Raw genomic sequence first — 12,603 nt, forward strand, 5'->3', positions numbered from 1 at the left:
AGGCTGTGAGCATAAGCCAGCTCAGCAAGTTTGGGGCCTCCACGTTTCTATTTTGTACCGGCCATAGGAACGGAGGCAAATATACTTCTGGAGAAAAAAAAAAGACTCGTGATGATCAGGGAGAAAGTGGGAATTGATTTGCGGGCCTTTCAAAGGCTTCCCGTGGTTGGCACTGGAGGCTCCCAAATTCGCAACCCCACAGCGCCCCCTGCTGGCTGTCAGCCTCTGCTTGTTCCCTTCCTGGAGCTGGCAGGGGGTGACGATGTCTCTCGCTCTCCAGGAACCAACAGATTGGCATGAGCTCAGAGCAGAGTCATTCACGCAAGCCCATTTAATAGATAAGATCAGTGCCCCAGGGAGGGCAAAATCTGCCCAGGGAAGGAGAGTGGGAGCTCAGGCCCCCACCACCATCATTCACAAGCTCAGTCACAGAGTTCCCCACCCTACTAAGGACAGGGGTGTCATGTTTCAAGAAAATACACCCAAAAAAGCAGAGATGCCAGCACAACTATTTTTAATAATGGTGGCTATTTGCAGCACAAAAGAACTTTTGGTTGTGCCAAAAACTCCTTCAAATAGCGAGTCCCATTGGTCTATTCAAGTGCTGATTTACATACCACGGAGAATGTAGAAACTTCATGTTGAATATCAAGTGTCTCTATCAACTGAAAACCAATTGGCAAGGAAGAAAAAGCGGATCTGAAAATGCGAATGTAACTCCAAGAATACAAAAAGATTTGATTTACCCAAGTGTAGTCATCAATCCCAAAGTTTTCAGGCATAAAAATGCAGTGTATTGATACTAAAACTTTAAAGGAACCAGAATAATCCTATTCTAAGGATTCATAGACCTCCTGCACTTGAAATCCAACTATCAAAGGAAAGGGCATGACTCGGCAGGCCTAAACAAGTTTCCCTCTGGGTTTTCTCCTTTGTTCTAGAAACTTTATAGTATCAGTGGACTGGGGATAATAAGAACCTGAGCTTAAGGTCAAGCCCTTTTCCCTTTTCCAGGACAAGGTGAAGACCCCAGTTGTAAAAGGAGGTGGAGCTTGGGATTCCCAGGAGAGGTGGAATTTCACCGAACAGGGACATCTCTGCCGCGACTCCTGTGGGGTTTAGTGGTTCCTGGTAGAAATCTGGTATCAAAAATAGAGCCTATTCGAGCAGCTGGTTAACCCTGAGGATCTGAGGTTCCTTCAATCGATAGATATTTCTTGAGTATCTACCATGTGTCATGCACTGTCCTAAGTGCTAGACTAGAGCAGTGGAGAAAACAGACAAGTTCCTCGCCCTCTAGAGTTTAGGCAGATTCCTAGTCCCCTCTATTGTCCTCGGGGTGGGGATGAGGAACGGGCAGGCAGAGAGACAGACCACATGCCATAGGATGGAATGAACTCTCCATTCTGTGGAGGTTGGTAAGCGCTATGGAGAAAAGGAGAGCAGGGACAGGAAGTCAGAAAAGCAAAGAGATCTGGGGCCTGAATCTCGGGGTGCTCCAATGTCCAGAGTTAGGGGAGATGAGAAGGAACCAACAAAGGGGACCGAGGAAGAGCAGCCAGGGAAGAGACCAGGAGAGCTTGGGGAGCTCAAGAGAAGGAGACTGAGCAGGAAGAAGTGAGAAGCCATATCCAGGACTGCTCTGATGACCACAGTGAGCGCTGGGAGCTGGCTGTTGGGTTTGCAAAGAGGATCTCATGGGTGACCTTGCTGAAACCCACCCTGTGGAATTGGTGAGGGTGGAAGTCTGATTGGCCTGAGCCCCAAGGAGAATGGAAGGAGGGGAGGTGTAGCCACAAAGACAGAGGGGCAAAGAAAAGGGGCACAAGCTGGTGGCCCTCACCCCGTTGTTCCCCCACCCTTCCCTCCAGTCGATCGACCATCTTCGTGCGTCTCCACACCAACGGGAATCAGGAGCTGCAGTACCAGCCCGGGGACCACCTGGGCGTCTTCCCCGGCAACCACGAGGACCTGGTGAATGCCCTGATCGAGCGGCTGGAGGACGCGCCCCCTGCCAACCAGTTGGTGAAGGTGGAGCTGCTGGAGGAGCGGAACACGGCTTTGGGTAACTATGGCCAAGCTAGTACCCCACCCAGGCACTCCCAAGGGCCCTCTCCTTCTCCAAGGAGTCCCAGAAGCTGTCTGGGCCTTCCCTTCCCCGGTGGGTGTCCAGGGAAGAGGAAACCCATTCTTCTGCCCAGTTGCCAGTCCAGGCAGGAGAGTGGATCTCTGTCACCCCCAGCTTATGAGACCGAAGGCTCCCCTTCCTCATGGCTGAACAGCCTTGACCCAACTCGCTGAGCAAGTGTCCATTTAAGCCAGGACACTGATGGCTTAACCTTGAGGGAAATAGTCTTACCTTCCTTCGTCAGCTAGATGCTGATCTTAGCAAAGGCTACTTGTCTAACTTCCTTCATCACCCCAGCCTCACCGCCCACTAAGGGAATAGCAGCTGAAGTCCACTCCTGTGTTCTCTTAGAATCTAAAAGCATCTAAATGAAGCTCGGTGGCCCATTGGGATTGAACCTGATTTCTGATATCATTAGATCAAGTCCCAGCCTGTTTGGGGGCCACCCTTGACATTCCTTGGAGAAGGCGATGGCACCCCACTCCAGTACTCTTGCCTGGCAAATCCTATGGACGGAGGAGCCTGGTGGGCTGCAGTCCATGGGGTCGCTACGAGTCAGACACGACTGAGCGACTTGCCTTTCACTTTTCACTTTAATGCATTGGAGAAGGAAATGGCAACCCACTCCAGTGTTCTTGCTTGGAGAATCCCAGGGACGGGGGAGCCTGGTGGGCTGCCGTCTATGGGGTTGCACAGAGTCGGACACAACTGAAGCGACTTAGCAGCAGCAGCAGCAGCAGCAGCTTGACATTCCTATTAAAGAACGTTGCAAGGCAAATGGGTCTACATGCTTAATCTCAGTAGCCATGAGTGAGCTCAGGACTTAAGGAACTGCGGTGACCGCCCGTGGTAGCCCATGATACAGGGACACATCTCCTCTACAAGGGAGCCAGGACGTAAAGTCAGCGCAGAATGTGAAAACAGTACGTAGTCGAAACCCTGCATAGGAGAGACGCTCCTTCTCTTATGAAATCCAACCCAGCCAGTTCTTCCTCCTTATTGGAACAGTACTTTATATCTTGAGTTGAGCACCTGATGAAGTAGAGGCTTGTGTTTAGGGCCTCTATTGGACTAAAGTACACAGAGGCAGTAGTTCAAACGTGGTCTGGAGCAGTACTGCCTGACTTTATGGATTTGAGCTGTGTTGCTGTTGAGCTCAGTCGCTCGGTCGTGTCTGACTCTCTCTGACCCTAGGGACTGTAGCCCACCAGCCTCCTCTGTCCATGGGATTCTCCAGGCAAGAATACTCTGGAACGGGTTGCCATTCCCTTCTCTAGGGGATCTTCCCAAACCAGAGATGGAACCCACATCTCCTGCATTTTCACTCGTGCCACCTGGTGACCTTGGGCAAATTCCTTAACCTCTCTGTGCTTCCATTTTTTCAACTGCAAAATGGAGATAATAATAGCACCCACCACCTAGGATTGTGGCAAGGATTAAAAGAGTTACTAATAGAAAGTGCTGAGGAAACGACATGGTACATAGAAAGGGCTAGGTAAGTGTTTGGCATTTTTGTCATTTTAAATGCTAGAATCCCACTCAGAGGGCTGAAAGACTGACACCATGAGAAGAGAGACGGAGGGAAAAATGGACTCATAGTTCGTGCTCAGTTGGTGGCTCATTGCTCAGAATATCAAGGGACGGTCTCACGCTATTTTAATATTTACTCTTAAATTCCAGCACTAGCTTGCTCAGCTGATTTTGGACATGCTCCTTGCGTACAGGAGGTGATTACAGGGTCCCCAGGAAACCTGGCTGCAGATGTGGGATGGAGGTGGCCAGCCAAGGGGTCAGTTGGCTCTAGGGCAGTTGGTTCTTTGGGCCCCATCCTCTGCTCCAGGAGCAGGTCTGGCCTCCCTGACTTGGACCCAAACCCTCAGAGCCCACACTGTCTCTCCCCCACCCATCTCTCACCTCTGTTGTACCTCTGCAGGGGTTATCAGTAACTGGACTGATGAGCATCGCCTGCCGCCCTGCACCATCTTCCAGGCCTTCAAGTACTACCTGGACATCACCACGCCTCCGACGCCACTGCAGCTGCAGCAGTTTGCCTCCCTGGCCACCAGTGAGAAGGAGAGGCAGCGTCTGCTGGTCCTCAGCAAGGTGGGTCCCTGGCCTCATTCAGTCTCACCACCTGCTCCTTGGAGAATTTTATGGTTCCCTCGTGGCTCAGCTGGTAAGGAGTCTGCCTGCAATGCAGGAGACCCGGGTTCGATCCCTGGGTTAGGAAGATCCCCTGGAGAAGGAAATGGCAACCCACTCCAGGATTCTTGCCTGGAAAATCCCATGGACAGAGGAGACTGGCAGGCCACAGTTCATGGGGCCGCAAAGGGTCGGACATGACTAAGCAACTTCACTTCTTCTCTGTATGGTTATTGCAGCGGTGTTTCAGCAGATGGCAGCCTTGAGTGAGGGCTGCCACGGTCTGGTTTGCAGGTCACCATATTAGCTAACCCAATTTGGCTGCTGCTGCTAAGTCACTTCAGTCGTGTCCGACTCTGTGTGACCCCATAGACGGCAACCCACCAGGCTCCCCTGTCCCTGGGATTCTCCAGGCAAGGCTAGACCTGGCCATCTCCCCTCCTTCTAACAAAGGAACAGAACAAAAGAGCGACCCCACTGAATCTCCAGGTTCTCTGACGGCAGTAGAAATTGCTAACCCTTTTTTCTCCTTCCTTTGGAACCCTTATTGTTCAGTCACTTCAGTTCAGTTCAGTCACTCAGTCATGTCCGACTCTTTGCGACCCCATGAATCGCAGCACGCCAGGCCTCCCTGTCCATCACCAACTCCCGGAGTTCACTCAGACTCACGTCCATCGAGTCCGTGATGCCATCCAGCCATCTCATCCTCTGTTGTCCCCTTCTCCTGCCCCCAATCCCTCCCAACATCAGAGTCTTTTCCAATGAGTCAACTCTTTGCATGAAGTGGCCAAAGTACTAGAACTTCAGCTTTAGCATCATTCCTTCCAAAAAATTCCCAGGGTTGATCTCCTTCAGAGTGGACTGGTTGGATCTCCTTGCAGTCCAAGGGACTCTCAAGAGTCTTCTCCAACACCACAGTTCAAAAGCATCAATTCTTCGGCACTCAGCTTTCTTCACAGTCCAACTCTCACATCCATACATGACCGCTGGAAAAACCATAGCCTTGACTAGATGGACCTTAGTCGGCAAAGTAATATCTCTGCTTTTGAATATACTATCTAGGTTGGTCATAACTTTTCTTCCAAGGAGTAAGCGTCTTTTAATTTCATGGCTGCAGTCACCATCTGCAGTGATTTTGAGCGAACCCACTGAATCTCCAAGTTCTCTGACGGCAGTAGAAATTGCTAACGCTTTTTTCTCCTTCCTTTGGAACCCTTTTTGTTCAGTTGTTTAGTTGTGTTCAACTCTTTGTGACCCCAACCCCACAGACTGCAGCACGCCAAGCTTCCCTGTCCTTCACTATTTCCCAGAGCTTGCTCAAACTCATATCCATTGAGTCAATGATGCCACCCAACCATCTCGTCCTCTGCCGTCCCCTTCTCCTCCTGCCCTCAATCTTTCCCAGCATCAGGGTCTTTTCCAATGAGTCAGTTCTTCACATCAGATGATAGTATTGTTCGTTTGATTCTCTACCTCCAGCCATTAAAACATATAAAAACAACTCTTAGTTCACAGGCCATATGAGCAGGTGGCTTATGGGCTAAATTTGCCACCACCTCATTGCTGTGTGATCTCTATATCCCTCAGTTTCCCCATCAATAAAATAGGGGTGACAACCAGGCTTATTTCATAATATCCTTGCAACAGTGAAAACCTGGCACAGGATAATTCCTATGTAAGACTTAACTATGACTACTCTTTAATTTCCCTTCTCCCTGAACCTCCGCGAGCGAGCCTGCCTTGAAAGTTCACTCCAGGGTCTGGCTGCAAGTTCCCTTTTGTCCCTGTCCACGGTTCAGGGTCTGCAGGAGTACGAGGAGTGGAAATGGGGCAAGAACCCCACCATCGTGGAGGTGCTGGAGGAGTTCCCGTCCATCCAGATGCCCTCCACCCTGCTCCTGACCCAGCTGTCCCTGCTGCAGCCTCGCTACTATTCCATCAGCTCCTCCCCGGACATGTACCCCGACGAGGTGCACCTCACTGTGGCCATCGTCTCCTACCGCACCCGAGGTGGGCAGAGGTGCTGGGAGAGCCCCCGGCTCTGCATTTCCCACCCTGCTTCCAGGGGCCCCTGAACAGCTGCCTAAACCTCTGCCAAGACCCAAACCCTGGGGAGGAGACCCACCCCTCTCCAAGGTCAGGAAAACTGCGAGAAGAAGCAGTGCAGCAAACTGCCCCTTAGGCAGAGCCAGCTCTGTGCAGAATTAGGAGAGAAATGAGCTGTGCATTTGGAAGCCTCTGCTCCCAAAGCCCGAGACCCCCTTCTACTCCCTTCCTCCCTTTGTACCCGCAAGGCAGCAGCTAGAACAAACCGCCACCCTCTCTTCCCTCAGAGCGGGGAGCTCTGTGCTCTATGACACCCAGCTGGTTGTAGGGCAGCCAGATACCCTGACCTCTGTGCCTGTGTTTTCCATCCTTGGTAAAGAGGTGAAAATGCATGGTGCCTGGGAATTCCCTGGCAGTCCAACGGTTGGGACTGTGGGCTTTCACTGCTGGGGCCTGGGTTCAATCCCTGGTCGGGGAACTGAGCTCCTATAAGCCATAAGGCACAGCCAAAGGAAAAAAAGTATGTGGTACCTGAGATAGTGCTGAGACCAGGGTCCTGGCAGGCCACAGAGAGCACTTGGACCAAGGCCCTTGCAGTGGACAGGATTGGAATCCAGCCCGCCCACACCTAGTCATTTCACAGCCATGGGCCCACCCCAGCTTTACCATTTCCTCTTCGCCATCAGAGCAAGGGATCCAGACAGGGAGCCCTAAGGCAGAAGCTTGGCGTCGGGGCTGTGAGCCTTCTGTGCTGGAGGACTGGGGAGGCCAGGGGTGGGGCAGCATGAGGGACAGTAGATGAGCCAGAGCGCCTCGGTTATCCTGATAGATGGAGAAGGACCAATTCACCACGGCGTGTGCTCCTCCTGGCTCAACCGGATCCAGGCTGACGAAGTGGTGCCCTGTTTCGTGAGAGGGTGAGTAGCAAATGAAGAGAGAGGAGCAGCCATCCCAAATCTGCATCCTGAGGTCCTAAGATGCGGTGGGTGGGGCCAGTGGACCGGCCGGAAGGGTTCTAGAGAGGTGGCCAAGTCAGGCAGGGCTGAGATCAACATTCGGCATCACTCCCAGCTGTTAGGCAACAGGCTCGTGGGGGCAGAGCAACCTAGCAGGAACTAAGCAAGTCCTCTAGTCAAATTCAGATCAGTGCAACAGATATTTATCAAGTGCGTGTCCTGTGCTAGCTGGGGCCACCGCAGCCAACCAGGCAGTTTCAGGCAGTTTCAGCCTTAATGGACTTTTCAAGCCAATGAAATTCCTATCTGAAGCCTGCTGGCCACCCCATGTGTTCCCAGTTTCTTAGAGACCGGGAGGATTTAACAACCCTCCCTGTCAACCACCTTCCCCTTCCAAACTCACTTTTAAAGGATATTTCTGCCCTCAGGTAACAGTACTGTATTGTACACTTAAAAACATGTTACAAGGATCAGTTTCATGTTAAGTGTTCCTACCATAATCAGTCAATCAAATAAGAAAAATATAGCCTTAAAAACATAAAAATTAAAAAATCATTGATATGCCTCAGCTTAGGCCCTCTGCACTTACCTGCTTTGTCAACTGATAACTTCCCTACCTAAACTGTGGACTTGGACAGTCATTTTTCTCAGCTGTGAAGGGTAGAGTGGTCATGGTAATCCACATACCACCAGCACCAGAATCCCCTGGGGTGCTTCAGAAATGCTGAGTCCTGAGCCTAGACTTACTGCATTGCCAGCCATCTACACCCTCTTTGAACATCCCCATGTGATTCTTTTGTACACTGACATTTGCAGCTCCCAGATTTGGAAAATCTCATAGATGGTTAATTCAGTGGTTCTCAGACAAGGGTGATTTTGCCCCCCAGAGGCCCTTGGCAAAGTCTGGAGATATTTTTGGCTATCACAGCTGGAGGGTTTTCCTGACTTCTAATAGACAGAGGCCTGGGCACTAGTCTGTATCCTACAGTACACAGGACAGCCCCCACCTCTTGGTCGTGGGACTGTATACAGAGAATTATGCAGCCCCCAATGTCAGGAGGTCTGAGGTAGGGAAGCCCTGCATTTGATCCATCCCACTCCTGTTGTGGTTTAGCTCAGATAATGGGGATAATTAGAAAGTAGAGTGATAGGCAAACCCTGAGGATCTCCTGTTTGGGGAAATTCCCCAAATTTATGGGACCTCCCAACCATGAGAAGGGCCACCTGACCACAGCTGAAGAGCTTTAAGTCCCGTTGTATTTTTACCCAGGATGGCCATCTGGTTTACCTAAGATCCAACAGGGTTTTGCTTTTCTATTTTTTTTTTTAATTTTTTTATTGGAGGATAATTGTTTCACAGTGCTGTTGCTGAGCTCAAATTTGATCAAGAACTGTTGGATCTCTGTTGCTGTATACAGCAGAGATCCAACAGTTCTTGATCAGATTTGAACTCAGCCAGCCTCCTGACTCTCCCTTCCTTGTCCAGAGCGCCCAGCTTCCACCTGCCCCAAAATCCCCAAGTGCCCTGTATCCTGGTTGGCCCAGGCACTGGCATCGCCCCCTTCCGGAGCTTCTGGCAGCAGCGGCAATTTGATATCCAACACAAAGGTGGGTTGTGGTCCAGCAAGCACATGATTTCCTCCCCCTGGATCCTGGGAGGGCTGCCTGTATCCCAGCAGCCAGGAGGCGTGACGCTGTTCTGTCTCCTTTGCATCACTGCCGGAGGAGGGACGGGGAATACTGTAGCAGCCAGACCCACAGGTGAAGTTTATGGTGCAATTCAAAGGACCCATCCAAACAAGTCATCCACACAACTTGTTGCAAAGCCTGAAAGCCCATCCCCAGAAGACATTTCTTGGACTGTTAAGATAGGACCCCCATCTTAAAATCTAAGCAGTCCTAGAAGGGGTGTGCATTAAGCCTTATCCAATGGATGTGTGTTTCTGGGATAGTCGCAAAGGCGGTTGCTATGCGAGAAACACAACAGATCAGCTTTGGGAGGAGAGAGGGAAAAAAACCCACAGTCTGACATGCATTAAAGAGAGATTTACTGAGCATCTCATGGATGCCAAACACTATTGGAGGTGCTAGAGGTGTAGCAATGAACAAGACAGAAACAACTGGAAACACACACACACACTTGCCCAGTGGAATTGTCATTCTAGTGGAATAGCAAACATACATTCACAAAGTACAGTTGACCCTTGACAGACACGGGAATTGCGTGGGTCAACTTTCATGAAAATTTTTTCGTTAAATCCATATACACCATCCGAGGCCAGCTGAGAGCCCGTGGATGTGGAACCACAGACACAGAGGACCAGCGGGTTCAGGGGACCGACTGTAGCACTTGAGCATCAGGGGATTTTGGTATCGGGGTGGATCCTGGAAGTGACCCCCTGGGATACCAAGGGGCTTCACTATGTACTGGGCAGGGGTCTAATGTACCTTTACTTCTTAAAATAGCCCTATGAGGTTAGATGCTGTTATTACTTCCATTTTTCACGTGGCGACACGGAGACATAGAAAGTTCATCGCTCAGCATCACACAGAGCTGGGATTTGAACCCAGGCAGTCTAGCTTCCAAGTCTGGGCGTTTGGTGCTACCAGTGTGGGGGAGGGGCAGAGGAATGACTGAGACCTAGAGAAAAGAGGTCTGCTGAAGTCTGAACACACTTTACCTACTTCTGTCAGTGTGTGCATGTGTGTGAGAGAACATGTACCCCTGCCCCAGCGTCCGCATGCCTCTGCCTGTGTCACGCGTGCTAAGGTTCCCAGAGCCCCGACACCCCCACATCCGGCGTCAGAGCTGGCGGTGACAAGTTTCCCCACCCCCAGGAATGAGCCCCTGCCCCATGGTCCTGGTCTTTGGGTGCCGGCAGTCCAAGATAGACCACATCTACAGGGAGGAGGCCTTGCAGGCCAAGACCAAGGGGGTCTTCAGAGAACTGTACACAGCTTACTCCCGGGAGCCAGACAAACCAAAGGTAAGCCCCAGCCCGTCACGCACGTGTGCCTGTCCACACACACACACCCTGCTCCCAAAACACCCTCACCCCTTCTGAATTCTCCTTGACATCGCTCTGAACTTCAGGAAGCATGGAGCATAAACATGCGACCTAAAATATTTAACAGCCCATACTCTGTCATGCCACTTACATGAGATATCCAGAACAGCCAGATCTATAGAGACAGAGGCTGATTTGTGGTCACCAGGGGCTGTGGGAAGTGGGGAATGGGGAGTGGCACTTAATGGGTACAGGGCATCCTTGTGGGGCAGAGGAGCTTGTGGAGCTAAATAGGGGGGTGGTTGTTCAACACCATGAATGTGCTCCATCCCACTGCGTCGGGCTGCACACTTTAAAACACACCTGCATTTTACATTATGTTTATTTTAATCACAATAAAAATATTTATAAAATGAATTAAAAGAGACTTCCCTGGCGGTCCAGTGGTTAAGACTCCATGCTTCCAATGCAGGGGACATGGGTTCAATCCCTGGTCAGGGAACTAAGATCTCACATGCCTCAGGGCCAAAAAATAAACACTTAAAATAATTAATTAGATATGAATCTTTAAAAGTTAAACAGCACCTCCCCACCCCAATAAAAAATTAAACAGCCCATAAGAGGCACTCCAAGTCAGAGTGGACACGGGCTACAAGACAGGGGCACATCCCTGCTGGATCTTGGGGAACTTCAACTGGACCCCCAGGGGCATCCCAGGAAAGGACCCAGGACAGCCGGGGAAGGGGTACCCAGAGGGCCCGGGCAGCAACTACTAGACACCTGGCATGAGAGTTCATCAGTGTCTCAGCACCTGGCACGGTCGTGCCTGAAAGTAGCAGCTGAACACCAGGCTTGCCTGGGGGAAGCTTCCTGAGCAACCCAGACAAATTCCCTAGAGGCTGCACTGGACACCCCTTGTGCCCACCCAATATTTCCTTAGCCCACCGTTTATCGCAGCAACTCCTGCAGCAGCGGACTTTGCGCAGGTGTCACCTGCGAGCCCCTCCCCCATCTCCTGCTGTCTGTCTGGGGCTTCTCCTGCACCCGGGCCTAGGATGCCTGCAGTACCAGCCCCACACCTAGAGGTGCATGGGTGTAAACGCCCCCGGCGTGACCACTGGCCACGGGAGAAAGGAGCTGGTAGAGAACACCCCGCTCTTACGCCTCCGGCAGACAGCTCTGGAGCATGGGCAGCATGGCTCCCTCGAGGGTCCTCAGCAGAGGCTAGCTGCAGAGCAGAGGTGTGGCTCATCACTCTCTCAGATGGACAGTCCCTCTTCCCCTGCTTCATTCTTCCCAGTCTCCTGCATCGCTGCACAAAACACAGACCTGCCCCCAAGGCCCTGGGTCAGGCTCTGTTTCCAGGGTGGTGGGGGGTGGGTGGTGAGCTACACAGCCTGGCTCCTCCTCACCAGTCCTCCTGCTCCCCACCCCCCACACCCCCGCAGAAGTACGTGCAAGACATCCTACAAGAGCAGCTGGCGGAACCCGTGTATCGAGCCCTGAAGGAGCAAGGGGGCCACATCTACGTGTGCGGGGATGTCACCATGGCGGCTGATGTCCTCAAAGCTATCCAGCGCATCATGACCCAGAAGGGCAAGCTCTCGGTGGAGGACGCTGGCGTGTTCATCAGCAGGCTGAGGGTGAGTGATGGGCTGGCTCCTGGGAGCCCTCTTCTGGCATCCTGTCTCCTCTTCCTCGTCTTACCTGTCTCCGTGACTCAGAGGACCCATGATGACATCCCTGCTCCCATCTTCCCATTTATGACTGGGGGTAGAGGATGCAGGTGATCCCAAACCACAGTAGAGAGAGAAGGAAAGATAGCTGGGCATGCAGTGCGTATATTAAATAGAATGGGGAGCTGTGATGTATGAAAATGACAAAGCGGGTGGGCCACTAGTAGTTAGACAGAAACGATCCTAACCCAACCATTCCTGTGCCCAGAACCAAGCTGCAGGACTGCCCTGGGCAGTCGTGCAGGTTGGCCACCGCACGAAAGGGTTTGTCCAAAGGGGGCAAGTAGGGGATGAAAGTCACCACCAGGCTTGGCCTCCCACGCAGCACGCCTTGGCATGGAACTGTGTTCCTCCCAGAAGGAGGGGTGTCTTTTCCTAATTTGCAAAAAGGCTAGTAGCAGCCCAGGAAGCAAAGTCCCAGCTCTGTGGTCAACTGCCCCAAATAGAATAAGTCCCAGGCCTCCACAAACCTCCAAATGTGACCCCATTCTTCTCCCTGCTTCCCTAAATAAGCAGCAATCACACATTTTTGCAGAAGAAGCCCTTGCTCTAATTTTGAGATTAAACCCCTACTAGGTTAAAACAGT

The 12,603-nt window shown here is 51.6% G+C and overlaps 1 protein-coding gene across 1 annotated transcript in view; it reads left to right on the forward strand.

Annotated features, from left to right (window-relative positions):
* The window catches only part of NOS1 (nitric oxide synthase 1), a 188,630-nt gene that overhangs the window by 172,681 nt on the left and 3,346 nt on the right, over positions 1-12,603 (forward strand). The window contains exons 22-28 of the mRNA XM_052655010.1: positions 1,872-2,065; positions 4,062-4,231; positions 6,070-6,280; positions 7,146-7,233; positions 8,759-8,880; positions 10,111-10,259; positions 11,729-11,923. Coding sequence (XP_052510970.1) covers positions 1,872-2,065; positions 4,062-4,231; positions 6,070-6,280; positions 7,146-7,233; positions 8,759-8,880; positions 10,111-10,259; positions 11,729-11,923 — 1,129 coding nt within the window. The remainder of the gene's footprint in view (positions 1-1,871; positions 2,066-4,061; positions 4,232-6,069; positions 6,281-7,145; positions 7,234-8,758; positions 8,881-10,110; positions 10,260-11,728; positions 11,924-12,603) is intronic.

Source organism: Budorcas taxicolor, chromosome 17, assembly GCF_023091745.1.
Source record: "Budorcas taxicolor isolate Tak-1 chromosome 17, Takin1.1, whole genome shotgun sequence".
NCBI lineage: Eukaryota > Metazoa > Chordata > Mammalia > Artiodactyla > Bovidae > Budorcas > Budorcas taxicolor.